A 27,770-nucleotide genomic window follows, 5' to 3' on the forward strand; every position below is an offset into this window, starting at 1 on the left:
ACTGATCAGAGATGCAGCCAAGAGGCCCATGATCCCTCTGGAAGAACTGCAGAGATCTACAGCTGAGGTGGAGAGTCTGTCCATAGGACAACAATCAGTCGTACACTGCACAAATCTGGCCTTTATGGAAGAGTGGCAAAGAGAAAGCCATTTCTCAAAGATATCCATAAAAAGTGTCGTTTAAAGTTTGCTACAAGCCACCTGGAGACACCAAACATGTGGAAGAAGGTGGTTTGGTCAGATGAAACCAAAATCAAACTTTTTGGGCACAATGCCAAATAATATGTTTAGCGTAAAAGCAACACAGCTCATCACCCTGAACACACCATTCCCAGTGTCAAACATGGTGGTGGCAGCATTATGGTTTGGGCCTGCTTTTCTTCAGCAGGGACAGGGAAGAGGGTTAAAATTGATGAGAAGATGGATGGAGCCAAATACAGGACCATTCTTGAAGAAAACCTGTTGAAGTCTGCAAAAGACCTGAAACTGGGACGGAGATTTGTCTTCCAACAAGACAATGATCCCAAACATAAAGCAAATCTACAATGGAATGGTTCACAAATAAATGTATCCAGGTGTTAGAATGGCCAAGTCAAAGTCCAGACCTGAATCCAATCGAGAATTTGTGGAAAGAGCTGAAAACTGCTGTTCACAAACGCCTCCATCCAACCTCACTCAGCTCCAGCTGTTTACAAAGGAAGACTGGGAGAGAATTTCAGTCTCTCGATGTGCAAAACTGATAGACACATACCCCAAGCGACTGCAGCTGTAATCACAGCAAAAGGTGGCGCTGCAAAGTATTAACTTACAGGGGATGAATAATATTGCACGCCTCAATTTTCAGTTTTTTATTTTTTACAAAAATTTAAAATAAGCAATAAATATCGTTCACCTTCACAATTGTGTCCACTTGTTGATTCTTCACCATAAAATTTAAAATTTTTATCTTTATGTTTGACGCCTGAAATGTGGGAAAAGGTTGAAAAGTTCAAGGGGGCCGAATACTTTCACAAGGTACTGTATGTACCGAGTCGGATACCTCACCCTAGGTATCCCTAGTGCTGGGCCCTAAATGGGGAATGGATGGGATGAGCTCTTTGTCAACTCCACTAAACACTACAGAAGACACAACAGGACACACAGGTGGAAAAAGCATGAACTACTTACCATTAGATGACTCAGGTAGAAGTTCAGCAGAGCTTTCAGCAATGATACTACAGAGGAGTACAAACCACCTGCTTGCAACCAAAGCTTGAAGGAACTGAAAATATCACCAGCACAGACCAAAGGAAGGAGTATTTAAACACCAAGGGAATATAATCAATAGCTGGGTGGAAGTTGAGCTCCTGTTGGGTCCAAAAGGGGGAGAGACGAATCCAGCAGGAAAGCTACTCAATACAATGAATACTGACAGCAGGAACAATGGAAAGTCAGAAAGCATTCTGCGCAGGCAAACACTGTGACCTTCTATGGCCAGAAAGTCCCATCCCAGTGCCCTGGGCCACCTCCAACGTCTGCACTTCCTCCTCAGTCCAGTGAGCACTGCAGCCAATCACTGGCCTCAACAGTGAACATGTTACTGTTACAACTTATGATTGGCTAAAACAGACACATGTCCGTACGTACGGACTGAGCAAGAAGGGAGGTCAGAGACCAGGGAAACCTCAGGCTGAGATCATTGAGGGATCTGTTTGGATGGTTTTTATTTTTTTTTTTAATTTACAGCTTTTTAAAAACTATTTGTGTGCCTGGACACCCACTTTATGGAGCAATTGAAGTGATTTCATGATTTACCTTCAAAATGTTTCTCTTTCTGGGGAACATATAACTTTAAGTCCATTATGTAGAATGTAGATATTGATGTGCAATAGGAAACCATATTCTGGCCTAAAAGGTTGTAATAACATTCACTACATATTATCGTAACCTAAAACCCAGTAAAGATTAACATGAATGATAATTCAAAATTAACCAAATATTCTCTTTATCCGACTATGACATTCACCTGTTCCACGCGTTCACTTTCCACCGCTCGTGCACTGGCTTAGTGGCGTCCCTGTGTCTGGGAGTAAATGAACATTAAAGGGACCTATAGCCATTACAAATTTTGCCAAAGGCACAAAGTAAAAGTGTTCTTGGTAAATAAGTTACCACTACAGACACGAATGAGGCCTCGGACCTCTCCCGATATGTGATTATGGCCGGGTTATCTAGACTAGTTATCTAATAAATCACAGAAGCAATCTGTAGGCAATTTCAGGTTTTAGGGCGGGTGAAAGATTAAGGTGATCATTGGTCATGTTTCTAATGTAGGTTTAAAAAAATATTTCACCATATACATGTATTTTTCCGGATTTATATTTGTATTCTCTCCAGTCTTTTATTCTTCTATGTACATTTGAGATATCTTTTATTTATGCTGTTGTGACGCCCCGTAACCCACAGGTGGCGTCACAGACAATTCCCCCTGTACATAACCCCCTTTTCCGATGGTTGTGAGGACGGCCAGCCGTGCGAGCCCGGGTCCGGTCACCACTCGAGCTGCAGCAGCGAACCCGTATCCGAGCGGGCCCCAGGGAAGCAGCAGCGGCCACCGCTTGCAACACCATATTATTATTTATTATTATAGCGCCATTTATTCCATGGTTGCATTACAAGTGAAAGAGGGTATGCATAACAAACAAGTACAACAATCATGAACATTACAAAAACAGACTGGTACAGGAGGGGAGAGGACCCTGCCCGCGAGGGCTCAGTCTACAAAGGATAGGTGAGGGTACAGGAGGGGAGAGGACCCTGCCCGCAAGGGCTCACAGTCTACAGGAGGAGAGAGGACCCTGCCCGTGAGGGCTCACAGTCTACAGGAGGAGAGAGGACCCTGCCCGTGAGGGCTCACAGTCTACAAAGGATAGGTGAGGGTACAGGAGGGGAGAGGACCCTGCCCGCAAGGGCTCACAGTCTACAGGAGGAGAGAGGACCCTGCCCGTGAGGGCTCACAGTCTACAGGAGGAGAGAGGACCCTGCCCGTGAGGGCTCACAGTCTACAAAGGATAGGTGAGGGTACAGGAGGGGAGAGGACCCTGCCCGCAAGGGCTCACAGTCTACAGGAGGAGAGAGGACCCTGCCCGTGAGGGCTCACAGTCTACAGGAGGGGAGAGGACCCTGCCCGCAAGGGCTCACAGTCTACAGGGGATGGGTTAGGGTACAGGAGGAGAGAGGACCCTGCCCGAATGGGCTTACAGTCTACAGGGGATGGGTGAGGGTACAGGAGGAGAGAGGATCCTGCCCGCGAGGGCTCACAGTCTACAAGGGATGGGTGAAGGTACAGAAGGAGCGAGGACCCTGCCCGCAAGGGCTCACAGTCTACAGGGGATGGGTGAGGGTACAGGAGGAGAGAGGACCCTGCCCTCGAGGGCTCGCAGTCTACAGGGGCTGGGTGAGGGTACAGGAGGAGAGAGGACCAGGCCCGCGAGGGCTCACAGTCTACAGGGAATGGGTGAGGATACAGGAGGAGAAAGGACCCTTCCTGCAAGGGCTCACAGTCTACAGGGGATGGATGAGGGTACAGGAGGAGAGAGGACCCTGCTCGCGAGGGCTCACAGTCTACAGGGAAGGGGTGAGGGTACAATAGGTGAGGACAGAGCTGGTAACGCAGTGGTGTACTGGTCTGAAGATTATTGTAGGTTGTAGGCTTGTTGGAAGAGGTGGGTCTTCAGGTTCCTTTTGAAGCTTTCTACAGTAGGCAAGAATCTGATATGCTGAGGAGCATTCCAGAGTATGGGGGATGCACGGGAGACATTTTGTATGCGATTGTGGGAAGAGAGGAGCAGAGAAGGAGATCTTGTGAGGAGCTGAGGTTGCGTGCAGGTAGGTACCGGGAGACTAGGTCACAGATGTAAGGAGGAGACAGGTTGTGGATGGCTTTGTATTTCATGGTTAGTGTTTTGAACTGGAGTCTTTGGGCAATGGGAAGCCATTGTAATTGTACTGGTGTCCGTTCCCTAATATGTCCCCTACAGAGAGTATTAGGCCAATCCTGCTGACACATTTTCCAGAATTTTCCATATAATCAGGATTTGGAGCATGCTATTTCTTTTCACCACTTTTATATGAATGCGGCATGCTGTGGTATAGGCTGTATGATTAAGGCATTACACCTAAGAGGTATGTTTCTCATGGAGAATGCAGTGACATATACAGGCACCATTTGCGGTATACAGAGTGCAGACAGGTCTATAATACGTGCCGTCAATGAGGCTGAGCTGCAATACCAGCCATGACCTATTGATGCTCACTGCAACCACTCCGCTCACCCAAGTACACCCCCACGAATGGCGGGGAAGTGGTCCAGTGATTGCAACCAGTGGGATAATTTTGAAGCTTCTGGACCCAAAATCTTTAACAGGACCCCACCTACCATGTGCCATTTGGATCTTATTATGAGAAGGAAATACCTTTTGACTCCCTCAACTTGCTTTCACCAACAACCTCTTTATCTCCTATCCATATCTCCTTATTTGTGGGGATCCGACTGTTGAAACCTGCACTGATCGGCAGATAGGGGCACTTTTATCTCTGTTAGAATTGAGCGGCAGATGCTCAACCAGGGCTCTATTCATTCTCTATGGGGCTGCTGAGGGCTGCACTTGGTATTTTCAGCAGCTCCTTGGAGAATGAATAAAGGGACTGTCGGACAGTTGACCTGCTGCTTCATTTATTCGCTCTGGGGCTGCCGAGGGTTGCAATTGGTATTTTCAGCAGCTCCTTAGGGGTACTTTGCACGCTGCGACATCGCAAGCCGATGCGATGTCGAGCGCCCCCGTCGCAGCAACCGATATCTTTGTGATTGTTGGCGTAGCGAACATTATCGCTATGCCAGCTTCACATGCACTCACCTGTCCTGCGGCGTCGCTCTGGCCGGCGACCCGCCTCCTTCCTAAGGGGGCGGGTCGTGCGGCGTCACAGGGCAGGCGGCCAATAGCAGCGGAGGGGTGGAGATGAGCAGGATGTAAACATCCCGCCCACCTCCTTCCTTCCGTATAGCCGCTGGCAGCAGGTAAGATGTTCCTCGCTCCTGCGGCTTCACATACAGCGATGTGTGCTGCCGCAGGAACGAGGAACTACATCGTACCTGTCGCTGCACCGGCATTATGGAAATGTCGGACCCTACACCGATGATACGATAACGACGCTTTTGCGCTCGTTAATCGTATCAAAAAGGATTTGCACACTACGATATCGACTGCGACGCCGGATGTGCATCACTTTCGATTTGACCCCACCGACATCGCACCTGCGAGGTCGTAGTGTGCAAAGCCCCCCTTAGAGAATGAATGGAGGGGCTGTTGGACATTTTACCTGTTGCTGCATTTATTCGCTCTGGGGCTGCCAAGGGTCGCAATAGTCATTTTCAGTAGCTCCTTGGAGATCGAGTCTAGAAGCTGTTGGACAATTGACCTTCTGCTCCATTCATTCGCTGTGAGGCTGCCGAGGGTTGCAATTGGCATTTTCAGTAACTCCTTGCAGAATGAATGGAGGGGCCGTTGGACATTTGACCTGCCTATCCATTCATTCTCTCTGGGGCTGCCGAGAACTGCACTCAGCATTTTCATTAGCTCCTGGGAGAATGAATGGAGGTTCCATCAGACATCCAGACCTGTTGCCGCATTCTTTAACGAGCATAAAAGTTTCCCATTCTGCCGATCGGTCAGAGTCCCGGTGGACAGACACTCATCGATCAACAAGTTTTCATCTATCCTATGGGTAGGTGATATCTTGTTTTTCCTGGACAGGTCCTTTAGAGACCAGGGTTGAAGGGCTAAGGGTAAGTTCACACAGTGCGTTTTTCGCAGCGTTTTTGGCCTCAAAACTGCATGACTTTGCTTCCCCAGCAAAGTCTGAGTTTTCATTTTTGCTGTCCGCACACAACTTTTTTTTTAAGCTGCGTTTTTTAGCTTAAAAAAAAAAATGGACATGTCAATTCTTTCCTGCGTTTTTCTGCGTTTTCCCCCCATGCAATGCATTGGAAAAACGCAGCAAAACGCAGCCAAAAACGCACAAAAACGCAGCGTCATAAAAACATAGCATGTGCACATAGCCTAAAGGGGGCTTTACACGCTACGACATCGCTAATGCGAACTCGTTGGGGTCACGGATATTGTGACGCACATACGGCCACATTAGCGATGCCGTTCGTGTGACACCGATGAGCGATTTTGCATTGTTGCAAAAACGTGCAAAATCGCTCATCGGTGACATGGGGGTCCATTCTCAAAAATCGTTACTGCAGCAGTAACGAGGTTGTTCCTCGTTCCTGCGGCAGCACACATCGCTCCGTGTGACAGCGCAGGAACTAGGAAGCTCTCCTTACCTTCCTCCCAGCCACAATGCGGAAGGAAGGAGGTGGGCGGGATGTTACGTCCCGCTGAGCTCCGCCCCTCCACTGCTATTGGGTGGCCGCTCAGTGACGTCGCTGTGACGCCGCACGGACCGCCCCCTTAGAAAGGAGGCGAATCGCCGGTCACAGCGACGTCGCCGGGCAGGTAAGTATGTGTGACGGGTCTGGGCGATGTTGTGCGGCACTGGCAGCGATTTGCCCGTGTCGCGCAACAGATGGGGGCGGGTACCCACACTAGCGATATCGGGACAGATATCGCAGTGTGTAAAGCCCGCTTAAGGCTATACTTATTATACTGCCTTTGCATTTCCTACAGTTTCTACCCCGACTGCAGCATTTCTTTCGGTTGTACAATTTGTGAGTCCATTACTCGAGTGTTCTCCATGAACATGAATACGCCATTCATTCTAAGCATGGCCGGCCTGCCACAGATTGCTCCTACTATAGCAAACGTCTGGAAAAGTTGCCGAATTGTTCCGATTTCATCAGAATGTTTTCATTTGGAAAATAGGTGAAGGCTGCTTGGCGGATACACCAGACACAGCCCAGTTCAGCAAAGAGTACCAGCTTCACCAAAACCTGTACGACCCAGAACACAACTATCCAGGAGTTAACAAGTGGGTAAGTCTCTTGTTATCCCTTTCTGCTTTAGCACCGTAAAGCTTTGCCATTGCTTGTCAAATTATACTAATACTCTTTAATATCCTGATGACAAACCCTCATCAATGTGTGATCAACGGGGGTCCAACCTCTATTGGGGGGCCGGGGGACCCCAGAAATGCATCTCTGAATTAATTTGTACTAATCTGCTGCTATAAAAAAAAAAAAAAAAAAAAAAAATTGAAGATAAAAAAAAATTGTACACCAGGACTCAGTCCTCCACTATAGATATCCCCTCCTAGATAGCGCTCTCCGGCTATGGTTATCTTGTCCAGTAGTTTTGTTTTCAAGGCTGGAATGACGCATGCTGTTTTTGTGGTAATTTTTTTTATTTATTTTCAAAGCCGGGAATGTATACAAAAGAGAGCAAGAGTGTAAAGGAAAGAGTAGTGCGTTCTCTTTTGGATCTACTGTTTTTGTCTAAAAAAAAAAAAAAAAAAAAAAAACCCTCCAAAAAACTGCACCAAAAACTGTATATAAGATTTAAGCCATCAGGAGAGCTGCAATACCACAGTTAGCAATGGCCATGTTGATAACGTAAAGGGGTGTTCTCAAGTTTAAAGGGTGCATTACTTTACACGCTGCGACATCGCTAATGAGATATCGTCGGGGTCACGCCGGTAGTGACGCACATCCAGCGCCGTTAGCGACATCGCAGCGTGTGACACCAAGAGCGACTATCAACGATCGCAAATCGTTCAAAATCGATGATCGTTGACACGTCGCTCCTTTTCAAAATGTCGTTGCTGCTGCAGGTACGATGTTGTTCGCCGTTCCTGTGGCACCACACATCGCTATGTGTGACACCGCAGGAGCGACGAACATCTCCTTACCTGCGTCCACCGCCAATGAGTAAGGAAGGAGGTGGGCGGCATGTTACGTCACGCTCATCTCCGCCCCTCCGCTTCTATTGGACGGGTGCCGTGTGACGGCAGTTCGCCGGCTAGAGCGACGTCGCAGGGCAGGTAAGTCCATGTGACAGGTGTAAGCGAGGTTGTGTGCCACGGGTAGCGATTTGCCCGTGTCGCACAACCGACGGGGGCGGGTACGCTCGCTAGCGATATCGATACCGATATCGCAGCATGTGAAGTTCCCTTAAAAGTTAACCTCTATCCAAACGATAGGTGATACCTTTCTGGTCACTGGGGGTCCAATCGCCCTGGTCCTCACCAATCTAGAGAATCTGGGCTCTGAAAGCCGATCTCAACAAATTTCAGGTATTTGATGTATACACGGCCGCACCCCCACCCTAACAAAAGTCTATCTATATTCTATGCACAAACACAAATCTGCTAAAGATAAATATGTAAGTAAAGTAATAAGTTTGATAAATAAAAGTTAGCATTGTTAAAAATGTATAAATATTAGATTAAATAAATAGATTCATTTTACTATCTCAATAAAATAAACCAAAAAAATATATATATTTTTGTAACTTACCTGTATGACACATACAGAAATATGCAGCATCACATTTTTTTTTATATATATATAAAAAGCCATATTATTATTATTATTATTATTATTATTATTATTATTATTATTATTATTATTATTTATTTGTTATTATAGCGCCATTTATTCCATGGTGCTTTACAAGTGAAAAGGGTATACATAAAAACTAATACAACAATCATTAACAGTACAAAACAGACTGGTACAGGAGGAGAGATGACCCTACCCGCGAGGGCTCACAGTATACAGGGAATGGGTGACGGTACAGGAGGATAGAGAACCCTGCCCGCGAGAGCTCACAGTCTACAGGGGATGGGTGACAATACAGTAGATGAGGATAGAGCTGGTTGCGATATGGTGTACTACACTGAGGGTTATTGTAGGTTGTAGGCTTGTAGGAAGAGTTGGGTCTTCAGGTTCCTCTTGAAGCTTTCCACGGTAGGGGAGAGTCTGATATGCTGAGGTAGAGCGTTCCAGAGTATGGGGGAGGCACGGGAGAAATCTTGTACGCGATTGTGGGAAGAGGAGATATGAGAGGAGTAGAGAAGGAGATCTTGTGAGGATCGGAGGTTGGGTGCAGGTAGGTACCGGGAGACTAAGTCACAGATGTAAGGAGGAGACAGGTTGTGGATGTCTTTGTATGTCATGGTTAATCTTTTGAACTGGAGTTGTTGGGTGATGAGAAGGCAGTGAAGGGATTGGCAGAGTGGCGTAGCTGGGGAATAGCGAGGGGAGAGGTAGATTAAGCGGGACGCAGAGTTTAGGATAGATTGGAGGGGTGCAAGAGTGTCAGTAGGGAGGCCACAGAGCAGGAGTTGCAGTAGTCGAGCCGGGAGATGATTAGGGCATGTACTAATGTTTTTGCTGATTCTTGGTTAAGAAAAGCACGGATCCTGGAGATATTTTTGAGTTGCAGTCGGCAGGAGGTGAAGAGGGCTTGGATGTGTGGCTTGAAGGATAGAGCAAAGTTGATAGTTACTCCAAGGCCATGAGCTTGTAGTAACGTGACATCTTGGTATGTTCTAGAGTGTAAATCGAAGAAATAAGACCTGGAGGATAATACCATTTCTTAAATATAAAAATAGAGCTATAATAAATAAATTATAGATAGATATACTATAAATTAGAAACAATTGTAGGGTTATTCCAGTTTAGACAAATAAGATTTGGTGAGGGATTACAATGATTGATTGTTTTGGAAAACAAAAAAACATTTTTAACAATAAATGGCAATAATACACCACAGTGCACCACATTAAGCAACTTTGTGGAGGTTGCGGATCATGTACAATACAAACAGTGTGTTAGAATGAAAAAATTCCAGCGCTGTCCAATAAAAATACTCTACTTTATTAGAAAATTCTTAAAATCCAGCATAACAGCTCATGATATAGATCTCAGTGAGAACTACGCGTTTCGACTCTAGGTCTTAGTCATGTTTGAGCAGAACATGACTTAGACCTACCGTTGAAACACGTAGTTCTCACTGAGATCTATATCATGAGCTGTTATGCTGGATTTTAGGAATTTTCTAATAAAGTGGGGTATTTTCATTGGACAGCGCTGGAATTTTTTCTTTTTAACTTTCTACTTGGTGGCCAGACCATTCCGTGCGCAGGACATTTATATCTATCAGCAATCAGCTGATCGGTGAGCTGGACGGCTTTCCTTTTGATACAAACAGAGTGGGTCCGACCACTGGAAACCCAACTAATTACTTTAGACCGAGACTCCTATCCTTCCTCCGCCCTTCCCCTTTGCTGCAAGACAACCACCATTAGGCCGGAGTCACATTTGTGAGTGCCTCGCGTGTAACTCGCGCGAGTCTCTCATTAAATCACCCGGCACGGCCGCACACTCTCTGGACAGGAGCGTCTCAGCTGCATAGAGATACATGCAACTGACCCGCTCCTGTCAGCAAAGTGTGCGGCCGTGCCGGGTGATTCAATGAGAGACTTGCGCGAGTTACACGCGAGGCACTCACAAATGTGACTCCGGCCTAAGGGCGGCTTTGCACGTTGCGACATCGCAAGCCGATGCTGCGATGTCGCACACGATAGTCCCCGCCCCCGTCGCAGGTACGATATCGTGTGATAGCTGGCGTAGCGAACATTATCGCTACGCCAGCTTCACATGCACTCACCTGCCCTGCGACCGTCGCTCTGGCCGACGACCCGCCTCCTTCGTAAGGGGGCGGGTCATGCGGCGTCATAGCGACGTCACATGGCTAGCGGCGGAGGGGCGGAGATGAGCGGGATGTAAACATCCCGCCCACCTCCTTCCTTCCGCATATCCTACGGAAGCCGCGGTGACGCCGGTAGGAGATGTTCCTCTCTCCTGCGACTTCACACACAGCGATGTGTGCTGCCGCAGGAGTGAGGAACAACATCGGACCGTCGCGTCAGCGTAATTATGGATTACGCCGACGCTGCACCGATGATACGATTACGACGATTTTCCGCTCGTTAATCGTATCATCTAGGCTTTACACACTACGATGTCGCATGCGATGCCGGATGTGCGTCACTTTCAATTTGACCCCACCGACATCGCACCTGCGATATCGTAGTGTGCAAAGCCCGCCTTAGTAGTCTTCTCTGGCAAATGGTGGGGGTCCCAACTAATTTGCCAGAATTGGAATACACCTTTATATTAAAGAAGCATTTCCTATAAAAAGTAAATATCCCCTTCAAGCTTTCTACATATGCCTTTTATTGTAGTGTAGTTGTATTAAAATACTTTCTGATCACAGTCCACCTCATGGTCTCTCTGGTCCTTTTCTGGATCACACAACCTAAAATCAGATTGTTAATGAGTGGGTTTATTTGTGGATCAGAAGTGGCTTTCACAATGTAAGTCTATGGAGGCTCGGTATGATGCTCATAGGCTTTTGGTCCCTGTGTGAGCCGGTAAAGCAGAGGAGCACCCATGGACCGAGAGGATCTGAGAGGCACTGGAAACCGTGGAAGTTGGCAATGGGTAAATATTTCAATACAGCTACACTTTACATTCTATACATAGTTTAGAACGTTTAGATGATATAACATTTGTCGTGAACGCTTCTTCTAAGTAATTTTTTTCCTTTACCTATAAGAAGCCATCGAGCACCCGTAGGCTGGATGTAATTATCAGTAGAACAATACTGACTCCTCTAAATGTAGAAAAATAAAATAATTTTGCTGTCATTTGGAAAAAAAAAACCTCTATCGATTTTCGAGACTTTGTACATATGGAAAAGCCCTTATTTCTCCAGCATAATCTTTGAACCCAGACATGACGGCGAGAATTAAACAGATGTGAATCCCCAAGGCCAAACAAAACCCCTTTATGCTTAAAGGGAAAATTGTTGTGAGCATTTTCTAATGATCTAAAATTATAGAAAGTATCCACAGATCTCCGACTAGATTCAGATTAGAAAGAGCAAATCAATGAGATCAGGGAGACTGGCTCCAGATCAATCAGTCTAGAGCGACATAATGAAAGAAAATGCCCTCCTCCACACCCCATCTATTCCGATCTGCCGTTTATTCCTTTACTTAAATGGCACTATTAAACTATTTTAATAATTCTAAATGCTTTAATTTTATCGGGTATTTTCTGCAAATGTTTAGGGGAAAGACGTGCACTTAAATCTAAGCATATTTCGTATTTCGGCATCAAAAACGATGTTTCGAGCTGTAATTCTTGGGTAAGTGAAGTTAATCCGGTGCAGGTAAACAGCGGCTATCTCATTTCTGTTCCTTGTACCCACATTATAAAGAAAATCTGTGATTGACAGCAGCGTAATTTCTGCTTTTATCCTTTGTGCAGAATAAAAAACTACTTTATGAGAAGATGAAAGGCACCTCCCAGAGGAAAAAGAGGGTAATACTTCTTGATTTTTCAATTATTTGACATTTAATTTGACGTGTTCTGTTTGTATAGTTGTGGGAAATGGGACATAAAAGCTTCAATGGAGAGAGTTCAGCTTAAGGAATTCTGCACATTATATGGGTTAATAAGAGAATGCTAGTCTGACTGTTCTGGCCAAAAATTTTCACATTTCCTCAAAGTTTGCTGCTTAAATAATAAAAGATCTTTTTAATATACCAAAACACAATAGGACGTAGTGTAGAAAATTATCCAGCATCCAGATCAGTAGATTGGTTAAAAATCAATTTTCCTTTATTCCAAACTTCATAAAAGCATAAAATTCTCCATCATGATGAAGAACGCATCACAAGACGTGTAAGGTGGACGCGTTTCGGACACAAAACTAGTCCTTAATCTTATTAAGGACTCTTTTTTTGTCCGAAACGCGTCCTTAATCTTATTAAGGACTAGTTTTTTGTCCGAAACGCGTCCACCTTACACGTCTTGTGATGCGTTCGTCATCATGATGGAGAATTTTATGCTTTTATGAAGTTTGGAATAAAGGAAAATTGGTTAAAAATCAATCTACTGATGTGGATGCTGGATAATTTTCTACACTACGTCCTGCTGCAGAGGGATCCTGTTTTCTCTTCCGTGCACCGATCAAATATTTAGCGGTCTCCATTGGGTGAGCTGGACTTTTTCTCTATAATGCAAAACACAATAGGGGTATGTGCACATGTTAAGGAGGATTTTTCTGCACTAAAGACAAAACAAAAAAGGCTGTACAATATACATTTTGTGATGCATTTTTATGTTTTGGGGTTTTTTTGTTGTTTTTTTTTCCATTCATTTGAATGGGTGAAAAATGCTGAAAGTATTGACATGCAGCAGATTTGAAAAAAATACATTAATGGTTAAAATCCACAAAGAAAATATAAGCAGCCTGCGCATGAGATTTCAGAAATCTACTGTATATACTCAAGTATAAGCCGACCCGAGTATAAAGCGGGCTTTACACGCAAACGACATCGCTAACGAGATGTCGCTGGGGTCACGTGACGCACATCCGGCCTCGTTAGCGACGTCGTTGCGTGTGACACCGCAGGAACGACCGTTAACGATCAAAAATACTCACCATATCGTTGATCGTTGTCCAGTCATTCCTATCCCGATTATGGTTGCTGTTGCAGGTACGATATTGTTCGTCGTTCCTACGGCAGCACACATTGCTACGTGTGACACCGCAGGAACGAGGAACAACATCGTACCTGCGGCTGCCGTCAATGAGGAAGGAAGGAGGTAGGCGGGATGTTTGTCCCGCTCATCTCCACCCCTCCGCTTCTATTGGGCGGTAGCTTAGTGACGCCGCTGTGACGCCGCACGAACCGCTCCCTTAGAAAGGAGGCGGTTCGCCGGCCACAGCAACATCACTAGGCAGGTAAGTCCGTGTGACGGGTGTTAGCGATGTTGTGCGCCACGGGCAGTGATTTGCCCGTGTAAAGCCCGCTTAAGCTGACGTCCCTAATTTTACCACGAAAAACTGGGAAAACCTATTGACTCGAGTATAAGCCTAGGATTATAAGATGCACCCCAAATTTAAAAAAGGAAAATTGGAAAAAATATTTTTTTTTAATGTTAAAATGGGGGTCAGTCTTATAATCGTAGTGTGTCATATATTAGCTCACCAGGGCGGCATGGAGGTGGTTGTAGAGCGGCTCAGGAAGCTGGGTCGGCGATTCTGCGGGTTCGGAGGATGGGGTGTCCTCAACTCAGGATGGTCACTGGACAAGTAGGTCGATAATACTTCGGGCTCGGGGAGTGTCGCGGCTCAGGAGGGTTGGTGATACTGCGAGCTCAGGGGTGTTGTGGTGAGCGGCGGAGGCTGTTGACATGATGGACTTTAAGAAAATGGCCACAGCAGTGGCACGAGCACAGATTGAGATCTCAGATAGCCAAGATCTCAATCTACACATGCGCCGCTTCTGCGGCCTTTTTCTTGAAGTCTATCGCATTAACCGCCGGCGGTCTCAACTGAATATGCAGCCAGCCGGCAGGCTCAATGGTACCCACCACAACACAACTGAGCCACCAGTATTGCCGACCAACCTGAGCGCTGACACTGCCGCAACACCGTCGAGCCACAGTATCGCCGGTCCTCCGTCCTGTGACTGCTCCGCACTAACTCAGTAAGCTTTATCCAGATTATAAGTCGTGACCCCCCCCCACTTTTTTGGGGGAAAAGATGGATTTAATCCAGAAGTAAGACCATCACTCGATATAAGCTGAGGGGGAGGCTTTTTCAGCATAAAAATGGGCTGAAAAAGTTGGCTTATGCATGAGTATATACAGTAATTCATTTTCTTCGGCGCTCCATTGGGAGACCCAGACGATTGGGTGTATAGCTACTGCCTCCGGAGGCCACACAAAGCATTACACTAAAAAGTGTAAGGCCCCTCCCCTTCTGGCTATACACCCCCAGTGGGATCACTGGCTCACCAGTTTTCTGCTTTGTGCGAAGGAGGTCAGACATCCACGCATAGCTCCACTGTTTAGTCAGCAGTAGCTGCTGACTATGTCGGATGGAAGAAAAGAGGGCCCATATAGGGCCCCCAGCATGCTCCCTTCTTACCCCACTTGTGGTTTGTAAGGTTGAGGTACCCATTGCGGGTACAGAGGCTGGAGCCCACATGCTGTTTTCCTTCCCCATCCCCCTGAGGGGCTCTGAGGAAGTGGGATCTTACAGGTCTCCAGGCACTGAGACCGGGCTCCATCCACAGACCCAGAGAACCTGCTGGATATGGAGCGGAGTATCGTCAGGGACAGGCCCTGCTACATTAAGGTACTCTGTGTCCCCGGGCAAGCGCGCACACACACACCAGCATTGCTGGGAGTGTTAGTGCGCCGGGGGTAACAGCACGGTGCGCTCGTGCTATTATTCACTGCAGCTTAGCTGAGTGAATTTATGTATTGGGAACTGCCGCGCCGGCCGCTGCTGGGTGTTTTTTACATTGTGGCGCGGCTGGGACTTGTGGTGCGCCGGGGACTTTCGCGCGGGCCGTGCACATGGACGGCCGCGCTTATTACTCGAGTCCCCGGCTTTGCGGCCTAGTTTTCGTTTCGTTCCCGCCTCCAGCCCTGCCAGTCAGGGGAGAGGCGGGACGCTGTATAGACAGTCAGCACAGAGGGCTGGAGTCTGCTTTGCATTCTCTAGCCCCCTTCACTGGACACAGTGGGACGCCAGTTTCCCGCTCTTGTCTGGGGCACGCCCACGGCCCGCCCCTCGTCACACGAGCTGGAGAAGGACGCCGGCAGCCATTCCTGCACGCAGTCCGAGCTGGGGAACGGAGACATGCTCTGGGCAACCAACACAGGGCTCTGGCGACCACATACCCGCGTTATAGGCGGGCGGTAAGCAGCACCTGAAGTGCTGACCCCACTAATACCGCAGTGTCCATTTGTATTTGATGCTTGTATACTATACACTGCACTGTAGGTCGCTATCTTTGGCTATATGCCCTCCTAGATGGCGAGATAACAGCAGCAGAAAAGCAAGGGTGCTAAGGCACAGGTTTTCTAGGCTGCTTGTATTGCATGTGCTGAAGTGTTCATTTGTACTTATGCTTGTATGCTATACATTGCACTGTACTGTCGCTACTATTGGCTATATGCCCTCCTAGATGGCGAGATAACAGCAGCGAGAAAGCAAGGGTGCTAAGGCACAGGTCTTTCTAGGCTGCTTGTATTACATGTGCTGCAGTGTTCATTTGTACTTATGCTTGTATGTTATACATTGCACTGTACGGTCGCTACTCTTGGCAATATGCTCCTAGATGGCTGGACAACAGCAGCAAAAAAGCAAGGGTGCCAAGGCACAGGCTTTCTATGCTGCTTGTATTGCATGTGCTGAAGTGTTTATGCTTGTATGCTATACATTGCATAGATGGATTGAATACAGCGGCAAAAAAGCAACAAGGCTTCCTATGCTGTTTTTCCTGCATGTGATACTGTTCCACCGGCAGGTTCCACTGACCCCCATTGTGTGCAAGCTCCCCTGTAGCACTTGGTCAGCCGGGGTCTCTCCTAGAGGTGGCCAAAGGAACCATCCGTGAACCCTGTCCAGGGACAGGGACGGAGTTGCAGTTTTGGCTGATGGATTGTCATGGGATAGAGACTTTGCAGTCCAGACAGGCCATGGGCAATCTTGATTAATGCTCCCTGGCCACCCTCATTTGGAACGTAATCAGTGCTCCGGGGGGGTCCCAGGCATTCCAGGGTGAAGGCTCTGACACGGACGGCAGTCCCAGACAGCCTAAGCTAGCTCGCTGGGTGCGGCGCTCGGCTTCATCACTGGTCAAGGTCCCAGCAGGAGGACTCTCTGTATGATGAGGCAGACGTAGCTGATCAGGGCTTTGGTTCTGACACCGCTCTCAATCCGGATACACCGGATGGTGACGCCATAGTGAAGGATCTTATAGCGTCCATCAATGGAATGTTGGATATTTCTCCCTCAGCTCCCCCATTGGAGGAGTCCGCTTCACAGCAGGAGAAATCCTTTTTCAGTACTCATGCGTATATTGCATTTTTTCTGGCGCTGACTTCAGAGAAGCAGTTCAGAAACACCACGCTTACCAGATAAGCGTTTTCTCCAAACGTTTTAAGGATACACGTTATCCCTTTCGCCTGACGTGGTAAAGCGCTAGACCCAGGGTCCAAAGGTGGATCCCCCAATCTCCAGGCTTGCGGCTAGATCCATAGTTGCAGTGAAGATGGGATTTCACTTAAAGATGCCATTGACAGACAGATGGACCTCTGGTTGAAATCTGTCTGTGAAGCTATCAGCGTGTCGGTTGCTCCGGCACTCGCAGCCGTATGGGCACTCTAACCTATTTCAGCTGGGCTTGCGCAGCTGGTCTTGAGCACATGTACATCTGTGCCGCAGGTGGTGTCCTTAACCTCGCAATGCCTGCATTGCGACTTACCCTAGTAATGCTGTCCTGGAGGGACAGTCGAGGTTGGTCCTTCCCAGGCTCGGGCAGGTCCCAATTGTCCTCGTCCAAAAGGGCTCAAAAGGCTCAGAGGGGCTCAGATTCCGGCCGGGCTCAATCACGCCCAAGGAAGGCAGCAGGAGGAACCGCTACCAAGGCGGTCTCCTCATTACTGTCAGCTCTCTCTCTCCGCATCCGCGGTTGGTGGCAGAATCTCCCGCTTGGGGACATTTCGCTGCCACAGGTCACAGACCGGTGGGTGAGAGACATTTTGTCTCACGTGTACAGGATAGAGCTCTGTTCTCGTCCTCCGACGCGATTCTTCAGCACTTCCCCCCCCCCCCCCTCCCCCTACCGAGCCGATGCTCTTCTGCAGGCAGAAGAAGTGGTAATCCCTGTTCCTCTTCAGGAACAAGACACGGTTTTTTCCTCCAATCTGATTGGGGTGCCAAAAAAGGGGTGGCTCTTTCCGTTCCGTTCTGGACCTAACACTGCTCACAAGCACGTGAAGGCCAGGCGGTTCCGGATGTAACCCTCCGCTCCGTCATTGCCTCAATGTCGCAAGGAGGTTTCCTAGCATCAATAGACATCAGGATGCTTATCCCCACGTGCCGATTGCTCCAGAGCACCAGCGTTTGCTACGTTTTCGTTATTGAAGACGGGCATCTTCAGTGCGTAGCCCTGCCCTTCGGTCTGGCGACAGCCCTACGGGTTTTCACCAAGTTCAGAGCAGCAGTGGGAGCAGTCCTGCACTCTCAGGGTCACTCTGTGATCCTTACTAGGACGATCCACTTGTCAAGGCACCCTCTCAAGAGGCATGCCAACACAGCCTGAACGTGGCGCTGGAGACTCTCCAGAGTTTCGGGTGGATCATCAACTTTTCAAGGTTTCATCGGGCACCGACCCAATCGCCGACATATCTGGGCATGGAGTTTCACACTCTCTCAGCGATAGTGAAGCTTCCGCTGGACAAGCAGCGTTCACTACAGACGGGGGTGCAGTCTCTCCTTCAAGGCCAGTCACACCCCTTAAGACGTCTCATGCAGAGGCAGTCACTTTCGCGCAGTTTCATCTGCGTCCACTTCAATGGGACATGCTTTGCCAATGGGTTGGGGAGTCGACGTCCCTAGACAGGAACGTTTCCCTTCTCAGACGGTCAAGGAGTCCATCCTTCAGATCAATGTTCTGGAAATCTGGGCAGTGTATCTTGCCCTGCAAGCCTTCCAGCAGTGGCTGGAAGGAAAACAGATCCGAATTCAGTCGGACAATTCCACAGCGGTGGCAGACATCGCCCACCAAGGCGGAACACGCATCGCCAAGCCTACCAGGCAATCCGGCGGATTCTGATGTGGGTGGGGGACAGAGCATCCACCATATCCGCAGTTCACATCCCGGGCGTAGGAAATTGGGAAGCAGACTTCCTCAGTCGCCTGGGTATGGACGCAGGGGAATAGTTTTCTGCACCCAGAATGGTGTCAGGAAATCTGTAGCCGCTGGGGGATGCCGGACGTCGACCTAATGGCGTCTCGGCATAACAACAAGGTCCCGAATTTCATGGCGCGGTCTCACGAGCAAAGTGCTCTGGCGGCAGGCGCCCTAGTTCAGGATTGGTCGCAGTTCCAGCTACCCTATGTGTTCTACCTCTGGCACTGTTGCCCAGAGTGTTACGCGAGCTTAGCTCCGCTTGCCGCCGCGCCATCCTCGTTATCCCAGACTGGCCGAGGAGGTCGTGGTTCCCGGATCTGTGGCATCTCACGGTCGGCCAACCGTGGGCACCCTCAGACCGGCCAGACTTACTGTCCCAAGGGCCGTTTTTTCCACGGAATTCTACGGCCCTGATCCTGACTGTGTGGCCATCGAGTCCGAGATCCTAGCGTCTTCAGGATTATCTCAAGTCGTCATTGCCACCATGAGACGGGCTAGGCAGCTGACATCTGCCAAGATCTACCACAAGACGTGGAAGATATTCTTCTCTTAGCGCTCTGCTCAGGGAGTGTCTCCCTGGACATTTGCATTGCCTACTTTTCCTTCCTTCCTGCAAGCTGGTTTGGGAAAAGGTTTGTCGCTCGGCTCCCTCAACGGACGAGTCCCAGCGCTGTCTGTATTCTTTCAGAATCGCATAGTACGACTTCCTCAGGTACGCACGTTCCTGCAGGGGGTTGGTCACATTGTCCCTCCGTACAAGAGGCCGTTAGACCCATGGGATCTGCACAGGGTACTAATTGCTCTCCAGGAGCCGCCCTTAGGGCCTCTGAGGGATGTTTTTTTCACTTTCTCGACTGTCACAGAAAGTGGCCTTTTTGGTAACGGTCACGTCTCTTCAGAGAGTGTCCGAGCTAGCAGTGCAGTCATCCAAAGCTCCTTTCCTGGTGTTTCACCAAGACAAGGTAGTGCTGCGCCTGATTCCGGGGTTTCTCCCTAAGGTGGTATCCTCCTTTCATCTCAGTCAGGATATCTCCTTACCTTCCTTTTGTCCGCATCCAGTTCATCGATATGAATTGGATGTGCATTTGTTGGATCTGATGAGAGCGCTCAGAATCTACTTTCCCGCACGGCGCCCCTGCGCCGCTCGGATGCACTCTTTATACTTGTCGCTGGTCAGCGCAAAGGGTCGCAGGCTTCCAAAGCCACCCTGGCTCGATGGATCAAGGAACCAATTCTTGGAGCCTACCGTTCTGCTGGGCTTCCGGTTCCATCAGGGCTGAAGGCCCATTCTACCAGAGCCATGGGTGCGTCCTGGGCATTACGACACCAGGCTACGGCTCAACAGGTGTGCCAGGCAGCTACCTGGTCGAGTCTGCACACTTTCACCAAACATTATCAGGTGCATACCTATGCTTCGGCGGACGCCAGCCTAGGTAGTAGAGTCCTGCAGGCGGCAGTTGCCTCCCCGTAGGGTAGGGCTGTCTTTGCAGCTCTAACATGAGGTATTTCTTTACCCACCCAGGGACAGCTTTTGGACGTCCCAATCGTCTGGGTCTCCCAATGGAGCGCCGAAGAAGAAGGGAATTTTGTTACTTACCGTAAATTCCTTTTCTTCTAGCTCCTATTGGGAGACCCAGCACCCGCCCTGTTGTCCTTCGGGATTTTTGGTTGGTTTTTCGGGTTCACATGTTGTTCATGTTGAATGGTTTTCAGTTCTCCGATGTTACTTCGGAGTGAATTTGTTTAAACCAGTTATTGGCTTTCCTCCTTCTTGCTTTTGCACTAAAACTGGTGAGCCAGTGATCCCACGGGGGTGTATAGCCAGAAGGGGAGGGGCCTTACACTTTTTAGTGTAATGCTTTGTGTGGCCTCCGGAGGCAGTAGCTATACACCCAATCGTCTGGGTCTCCCAATAGGAGCTAGAAGAAAAGGAATTTACGGTAAGTAACAAAATTCCCTTCTTTATGGTCCTGTAAACTTTTTAGCCTTGATAAAAAGGTGCATCTTGTGGAGATGCCTTAATAAACATTTCATAAGTTATTACACTTTTTGTTGACAAATACATCAAGTTTTTATAATCGCTCAATATTTATAATGTTGACCCTAATTTTTCAAGACTTCTGCAATTCACCTTGACAGCTGTATATCAACTTCTCGGCCAAATCGTGACTGTTTGCAACCTGTTGTATAATCCGTGCTTGGACAATATTACAACTTATTTATTTTGTTTGTTTGTCCATTCGCTTTTTGAGGAATACCACAGGTTGTCAATAGGATTGAGGTCTGCAGAACTTCCAGGCCATTGACCCAAAATATAAATGGGCAGCACGGTAGCTCAGTGGTTAGCACTGGGTTCATATCCCACCAAATCACCAAATTGCTTCTCGATTATTGGGAGAAGATGCACTTGGAGAATGTTTAGATATCATACTTTATTTGTGGCAGTGTTATTTAGGCAGAATTGTGAGTGGATAAAAAGCCCCCAAACATGAATGGTCTCAGGATGCTTTACTGTTGGCAGACACAGGACTCGTGGTAGGGCTCATCTTCTCTTCTCCGGACAATCCTTCTTCCAGATGTCCCAAACAGCCTGAAGGCGAAATCATTTTACCCTAGTCCTCTACAGTCCTTTTCCTGCACTTGTTGCAGAATGTCAGTCTGTCCTAGATGTTTTCTTGTAGAGAAATGGATTTTTTGCTTCCCTTCTTTATACCAGGCCATCATCCAAAATCGTTTGCCTAAGGCCCCCTTCACACGTCAGTGATTTTGGTATGTATGTTCCTTTTTTTATACGTACCAGAATCACTGACATACGCAGACACGTTATAATCAATGGGTCTGCTCACACATCAGTGATTTTTCACTGAACGTGTCTCCGTGCAGCATGCACCCGTGTCTGTGATTCTGCACGGAGACAAGTTAGTTTTTTTTCTGGCATCACTGATGACCCATGGACCACACTATGGTGTGATCCGTGAAACACGTACCAGAAAAACACTGACATATCAAATAATAAACATTTTCAACTCACCTTTCCAGCGATTCGCTGTGCAGCCTCCGCTCTCTGCAGCTCCTGCCCGGCTCATGAATATTCATGAAAGCAGGAACAGCCGACCCGGAAGTAGCTGCAGAGAGCGGTGGGCGAACGCTGCAGAACCAAGGAGTTCAGCACCATGGACAGCAGGAGCGAAGGCAGGTGAGTAATGTCCATATGCAATCACGGATCACGGATTGCACATGGACTGGACAACCCACGTGTGCCGTGAATGAGGGGGGGGCAGCATGTGCGTGTTTTACACGTCAGTGAAGAACGTCAGTGTTTTTCACTGACGTGTAAAACGGGCCTAACAATGTGATACCTTCCTGCTGTCATTACTGAGCAAGCTCTGCACTGATTTTTTTCAAAGGTGCGGATTTGCCGCGGATTTACCGCAGAATTGCCGCGGATTTGATGTGGATTTTGGTGCAGATTTTTTTTTTTTTCCCCCCAATTTTAAAGCCAAAATTTGGATGAAAATCCGCAACAATAATTGACATGTTGCAGATTTTTCCGGACCAAAATCCGCACGAAATCCGCTGTGGAAAAATCCGCAGCATGGGCACAGCATTTCCAAAATGCCATAGAAATGGCTGGGAAGTACCTGTGCTGCAGATTTTCGGGAAATCCGCGGCTTTTCCGCGAGAAATCCGCGGCAAAATCCACGCATTTTCCGCAGCGTGGGCACATAGCCCAACATTTGAAGCAGGAAAGAGCTCATTCTGCTTTTCCTTCTCCTCCTATTCTCCTCTATAGATGTCAATAGGCAGCTGGAATCTGACACCTTAGTGAGCTGCCGGTCCAATTTTTGTTTTAACCAAAATGGATTTTTATCAGCATGTCAGTGAATTCGGTAGGCAGGGGAATGAGCAGCAGTGGCCTATGAGTGGAGAAAGCAACTTTTTTCATGTAGTATTATGTTTAATTTGTATTACAATGCATTCTGCTTGTTGTGCGCATTCTAAATATATGCTGGGAAATGCTCCCAATATATTCACTACGTGCATCTATAGCCAGGAATGGCTCAACGTTATGCCTGAAATGGCCTTTAATGCTAGCGTAATTTTTTACTGTATCGAAAAGCATAGTGCTTCTGAATCTGGAACTCTCCTATCGCAATATTTTTTCACAACAGAACATAGAACAGATCGGAAACTTAAAGTTAGACATTTGTCCATTTGATTTAAAAATAACTCATTTAGAGATTGATGGCAGCAAAACATCTCAAAAATGTTGACAGGTGTTATGATCCGGAACCATGGAAGATCACAATGTATCATTGGCAAAAAAGGTGACAAGAGCATTGGCAACTAATCTGACCGCCATCCCCTTACTAACCATCAACACTAGAAGTAGCTGAGGGGTGAACTATCATCCTATGCACCGCGAACCCAGCCGGAGAACTAGCTATCCTAAAGGAAGGAACGGTGAATAACTCTCTGCCTCAGAAATTCACCGCCAAAGGTATAGCAAGCTCCCCACATTCAAACACTACGGTGATATAGGAAAACACAATACACAGATAGATGATAGGATTAGCAAAGGTGAGGCCCCACTAACTAAATAGGAAAGGATAGGAAAGGGGCTGATGGTGGCCAGAGAAAAACCCTACAAAAACCCAAATACCTGATAGTACAAAAAGGTCCTCAGATTGCACAATCTGCACTCCGTCCTATATCAGGCGTTCTTGTCAAACCAATGAACAGAAAACAGGAACAATTATAAATTAAAGAAGCAACAAACACATGGACTTATAGGAGCAAAAACTCCAAACATAGCTGCAGGGAGCTTCCCAGCAAAGGAACAGAGAGGGAAGATTCCTGCATCCAAATAAACTGACAATAACCACAATAATTGACAACCCAAATAAGAACAAAAGAACAAAAACAACATAAGAAAGAACCAAGCACTTATCTGGGGTAGATGTGGTCTGGAGCAAGATGAAAAGGCTAGTGAAGCACAGAACAAATAATAAACGGCACAGACAGCCAGGAGACTAAAGGCCCTGTCACACACAGAGATAAATCTGCAGCAGATCTGTGGTTGCAGTGAAATTGTGGACAATCAGTGCCAGGTGTGTGGCTGTGTGCAAATGGAACAATATGTCCATGATTTCACTGCAACCACAGATCTGCCAAAGATTTAGCTGTGTGTGTGACGGGGCCTTAAGGCTTAAATAGGCAGAGATAGCAATGGAAACGCCCATTGCTCAAGAACACCTGGTGTCTGTCAAACCATTCCTAGCCACAAGAGGGAGCCTCACAGCAGCCAAAGCATAACTGACATTCACAACAGACAGGATTAACAAAAGGCTGGAAAAGTAAGAGTAAAGCGGGCTTTACACGCTACGACATCGCTAATGTGGAGTCGTTGGGGTCACGGAATTCGTGACGCACATCCGGCCGCATTAGCGATGCCGTTGCGTGTGACATCGATTAGCGATTTTGCATCGTTGCAAAACAGTGAAAAATCGCTAATCGGCGACACGGGGGTCCATTCCCAATTATCGTTACTTCAGCAGTAACGAGGTTGTTCCTCGTTCCTGCGGCAGCACACATCGCTGCGTGTGACGCCGCAGGAGCGAGGAAGCTCTCCCTACCTGCCTCCCGGCCGCTATGCGGAAGGAAGGAGGTGGGCGGGATGTTACGTCCCGCTCATCTCCGCCCCTCCGCTGCGATTGGGCGGCGGTTCAGTGACGTTTCAGTGACGTCGCTGTGACGCCGCATGGACCGCCCCCTTAGAAAGGAGGCGGTTCGCCCGTCACAGCGACGTCGCCGGACAGGTAAGTATGTGTGACGGCTCTGGGCGATGTTGTGCGGCACGGGCAGCGATATGCCCGTGTCGCGCAACAGATGGGGGCGGGTACCCACACTAGCGATATCGGGACCGATATCGCAGTGTGTAAAGTAGCCTTAACTCTTAAAAAAACAGCTTTAGGGTCAATTTTCAACTAAGTCACATGGCTGTGTATAAATAGAGCATGTTAGAGAGGCAGAGTCTCTCAGAAGCAAAGATAGTCAAATGTTCAACAATCTGAATAACTCCATCTAAAAATTGTGAACAATTTTGAGTAAAATATTTCACAACATATGATCCCACCATGAATGGTAAATAATATCATCAATACAATCCAAAGATTCTGGATAAGTCCATGTTCACAAGGGACAAGGCTGACATTCGGCATTGGATGCTCGTGATTTACGGGTCCTGAGGCGGCACTACATTAATAACAGACATAATTTGGTCATGTAAATCACTGCATGGTCTCAGGCATACTTGCAGAAATCATTGTCTATGTGCACAGTTTACCTTGCAGTCCACAAGTGCAAGTTAAAGCTCTTTCATGCATAGAAGTTGTATATCATATATCAACCCAATCTAGAAATGTTTGTCTTTTCTGGGGTCAAAGCTCATTTACAATGGCATGTGGCAAAATGGAAAACTGCTCTTTTGTCAGATGAATCAAAATGTGAAGCTCTTTATGGAAACCACAGACTCTCTGTCCCGTGGATCCAAGAGGATTGGGACCATCCAGCTTGTTATCAGCGCACAGTTCCTGCATCTCTGATGTTTGGGGCTGCTTTAGTTCCTATGCCATGACCAAATTGGACCTCATGAATGGCGCTAACAATGTGGAGCATTATATAGAGGTTTTAGAACAACATGTGCTCATTCCAGACAATGTCTATTTCAGGAAAGGCATTGCATATTTCAGCAAGACGATGCTAAATAAAATCCAACACCATGCTAACACCATGTCATCACAGAAGACTTCTTGTCATCAACCGACCGCCTCTGTCCACAATTTTCACCAATAGAAACATTTTGGCACGCTATGAAACAACAACATTCGGCAAAGATCCTGAAATGAGGAGCAGCGAGAATCCTACATCAGACAAGAATGGGACAACATTACTCTCCCAAAACGTCAACAATTGTTCTACTTCTCAGACATTTATAGACTGTTGTAATAAGAAGAGGGGATACTATACAATGGTAGACATGACCACAGCCGTAAGCCCGCTTTACACGCTACAATATATCTTACGATGTGTCGGTGGGGTCACGTCGTAAGTGACGCACATCCGGCATCGTAAGGTACATTGTAGTGTGTGACAGCTACGTGCGATTGTGATTGAATGTTAAAACGTTCATCGCATACGCGTCGTTGAATCCTGATGAATTGCACGTCAGGTTGTTCAATGTTCCCGAGGCAGCACACATCGCAGTGTGTTACACCCCGGGAACATTGAACAGATCTTACCTGCTTGCCGCGGCTCCAGCCGGCAATGCGGAAGGAAAGAGGTGGGCGTGGGCGGGATGTTTACGTCCCGCTCATCTCCGCCCCTCCGCTTCTATTGGCCGGCTGCCGCGTGACGTCGATGTGACGTTGAACGTCCCTCTCACTCCAGGAAGTGGACGTTCGCCGCCCACAGCGAGGTCGTATGGATGGGTAAGTACGTGTGACGGGGGTTAATCGTTTGTGCGGCACTTTCAACAAATTGAACATGCCGCACATACGATGGGGGCGGTTACGATCACATATGATATCGTATGCAAAATTGTAACATGTAAAGCAGGCTTAACAATTCCCCCCCCCCCCCCCAATTTTTTCATGATTATGATCTGATCTGTGCTCTATGTTCTGCTGTGAATAAAATATGTATGGGATTTTCAAATCCTTACATTCTCTTTTTAGCATTTTACACAGCGTCACAACTTTTTTGGCATTGGACTTGACTATCCTCACTTGTCGCCATCCTCCCTCTCACCACCCACCTTTTCCTTTTACAGATGGCGAATCCATACCTACAGGGACAGAGGCTGGATAACGTTGTAGCCAAGAAGTCTGTTCCGCATTTCTCCGGTGAAGAGGAAGAATAAGCAAAACCAAATGAGTGTGCCGTCTCTTCTGTGATCCGGCCCGGCTTCCTATCCGCTGCTCCAGAGCCCCACTGACTGGCAGCATGTTTATTATTTATAGACCTGTGAATGGGAAACAGCTGGATTTATAACATTATGTTGTCATAGGTAATAAAAAATATAGACTTCTGCTTTCTGTTAAATTAGAGGAACGGTATCTTTTTCGTGTGCATTTTTTGTGATGCTTTTGGGGAAGTTTAACCATTTGCTTGCTGCCAAATATTGTCAGTGTTAAGCTGTAGTTACCGGTTTGGCCCCATCTCCTGTGTCTGGCTGCAGAGATCACGCACTACTTTCTGGGATTAGTACTGTCAATTAGTAATAACTGCAATAAAGATTTTATTCCCCATATATACAATGTACATGATTTATATCCAATAACATTTTAATTACAAGTTCATCATTAATATAGCTGAGTAAGGAATTATATTCTATCTATTAATATACAAATTCATGGTGGCAATTCAAGTGGTAGAATAAAAATTGCCACTAACCCCTTAAAAACTGGGCGACTTTTTGCTTTTTTGCGCTTTCATTTTTTCCTCTCCTTTCATCCGAGATAGTTGAGCGAGTACCTAACTATTGGTACACTCTATACTCAAAACGAGCACTGTAATACTCGCGTATTCATTCCGAATAATAGCGTGTGCAATGTAAGTCAATGGGGAATACTCGCAAAGTAATGAGTAACCCGAATTTCGTACGAGCAGCGAATAGTAATGCATTCGGGTTACTCGTTACATTGCGAGTATTCCCCATTGACTTGCATTGCACACGCTATTCGGAATGAATACGCGAGTATTAGACAGTACTTGTTATGAGTATAGAGTACCAATAGTTAACTACTCGCTCAACTCTAATCCGAGAGTCATAACGTTTATTTTTTCATCGACTTAGCCTTATCAAGGCTGGTCTTTTGTGGGTCGAATTGTTTATCATACAATATACTGGAAAATAGAAAAAAAATTCCAAGTGTGGTGAAATGGAGAAAAACCCCACACAATTCCATTATATTTTATTGCTTTTGTTTTAA

At 47.2% G+C, this 27,770-nt stretch overlaps 1 protein-coding gene across 1 annotated transcript in view; it reads left to right on the forward strand.

The window, feature by feature from the left end:
• LOC142257967 (neuroendocrine protein 7B2-like) overlaps nucleotides 1-27,095 on the forward strand; it is a 229,620-nt gene extending 202,525 nt beyond the window's left edge. Inside the window, exons 4-6 of the mRNA XM_075330308.1 lie at nucleotides 6,909-7,018; nucleotides 12,323-12,376; nucleotides 26,609-27,095. Coding sequence (XP_075186423.1) covers nucleotides 6,909-7,018; nucleotides 12,323-12,376; nucleotides 26,609-26,698 — 254 coding nt within the window. The 3' untranslated portion in view covers nucleotides 26,699-27,095. The remainder of the gene's footprint in view (nucleotides 1-6,908; nucleotides 7,019-12,322; nucleotides 12,377-26,608) is intronic.
• Nucleotides 27,096-27,770: the final 675 nt, after the last annotated feature.

Source organism: Anomaloglossus baeobatrachus, chromosome 12, assembly GCF_048569485.1.
Source record: "Anomaloglossus baeobatrachus isolate aAnoBae1 chromosome 12, aAnoBae1.hap1, whole genome shotgun sequence".
Classification (NCBI taxonomy): domain Eukaryota; kingdom Metazoa; phylum Chordata; class Amphibia; order Anura; family Aromobatidae; genus Anomaloglossus; species Anomaloglossus baeobatrachus.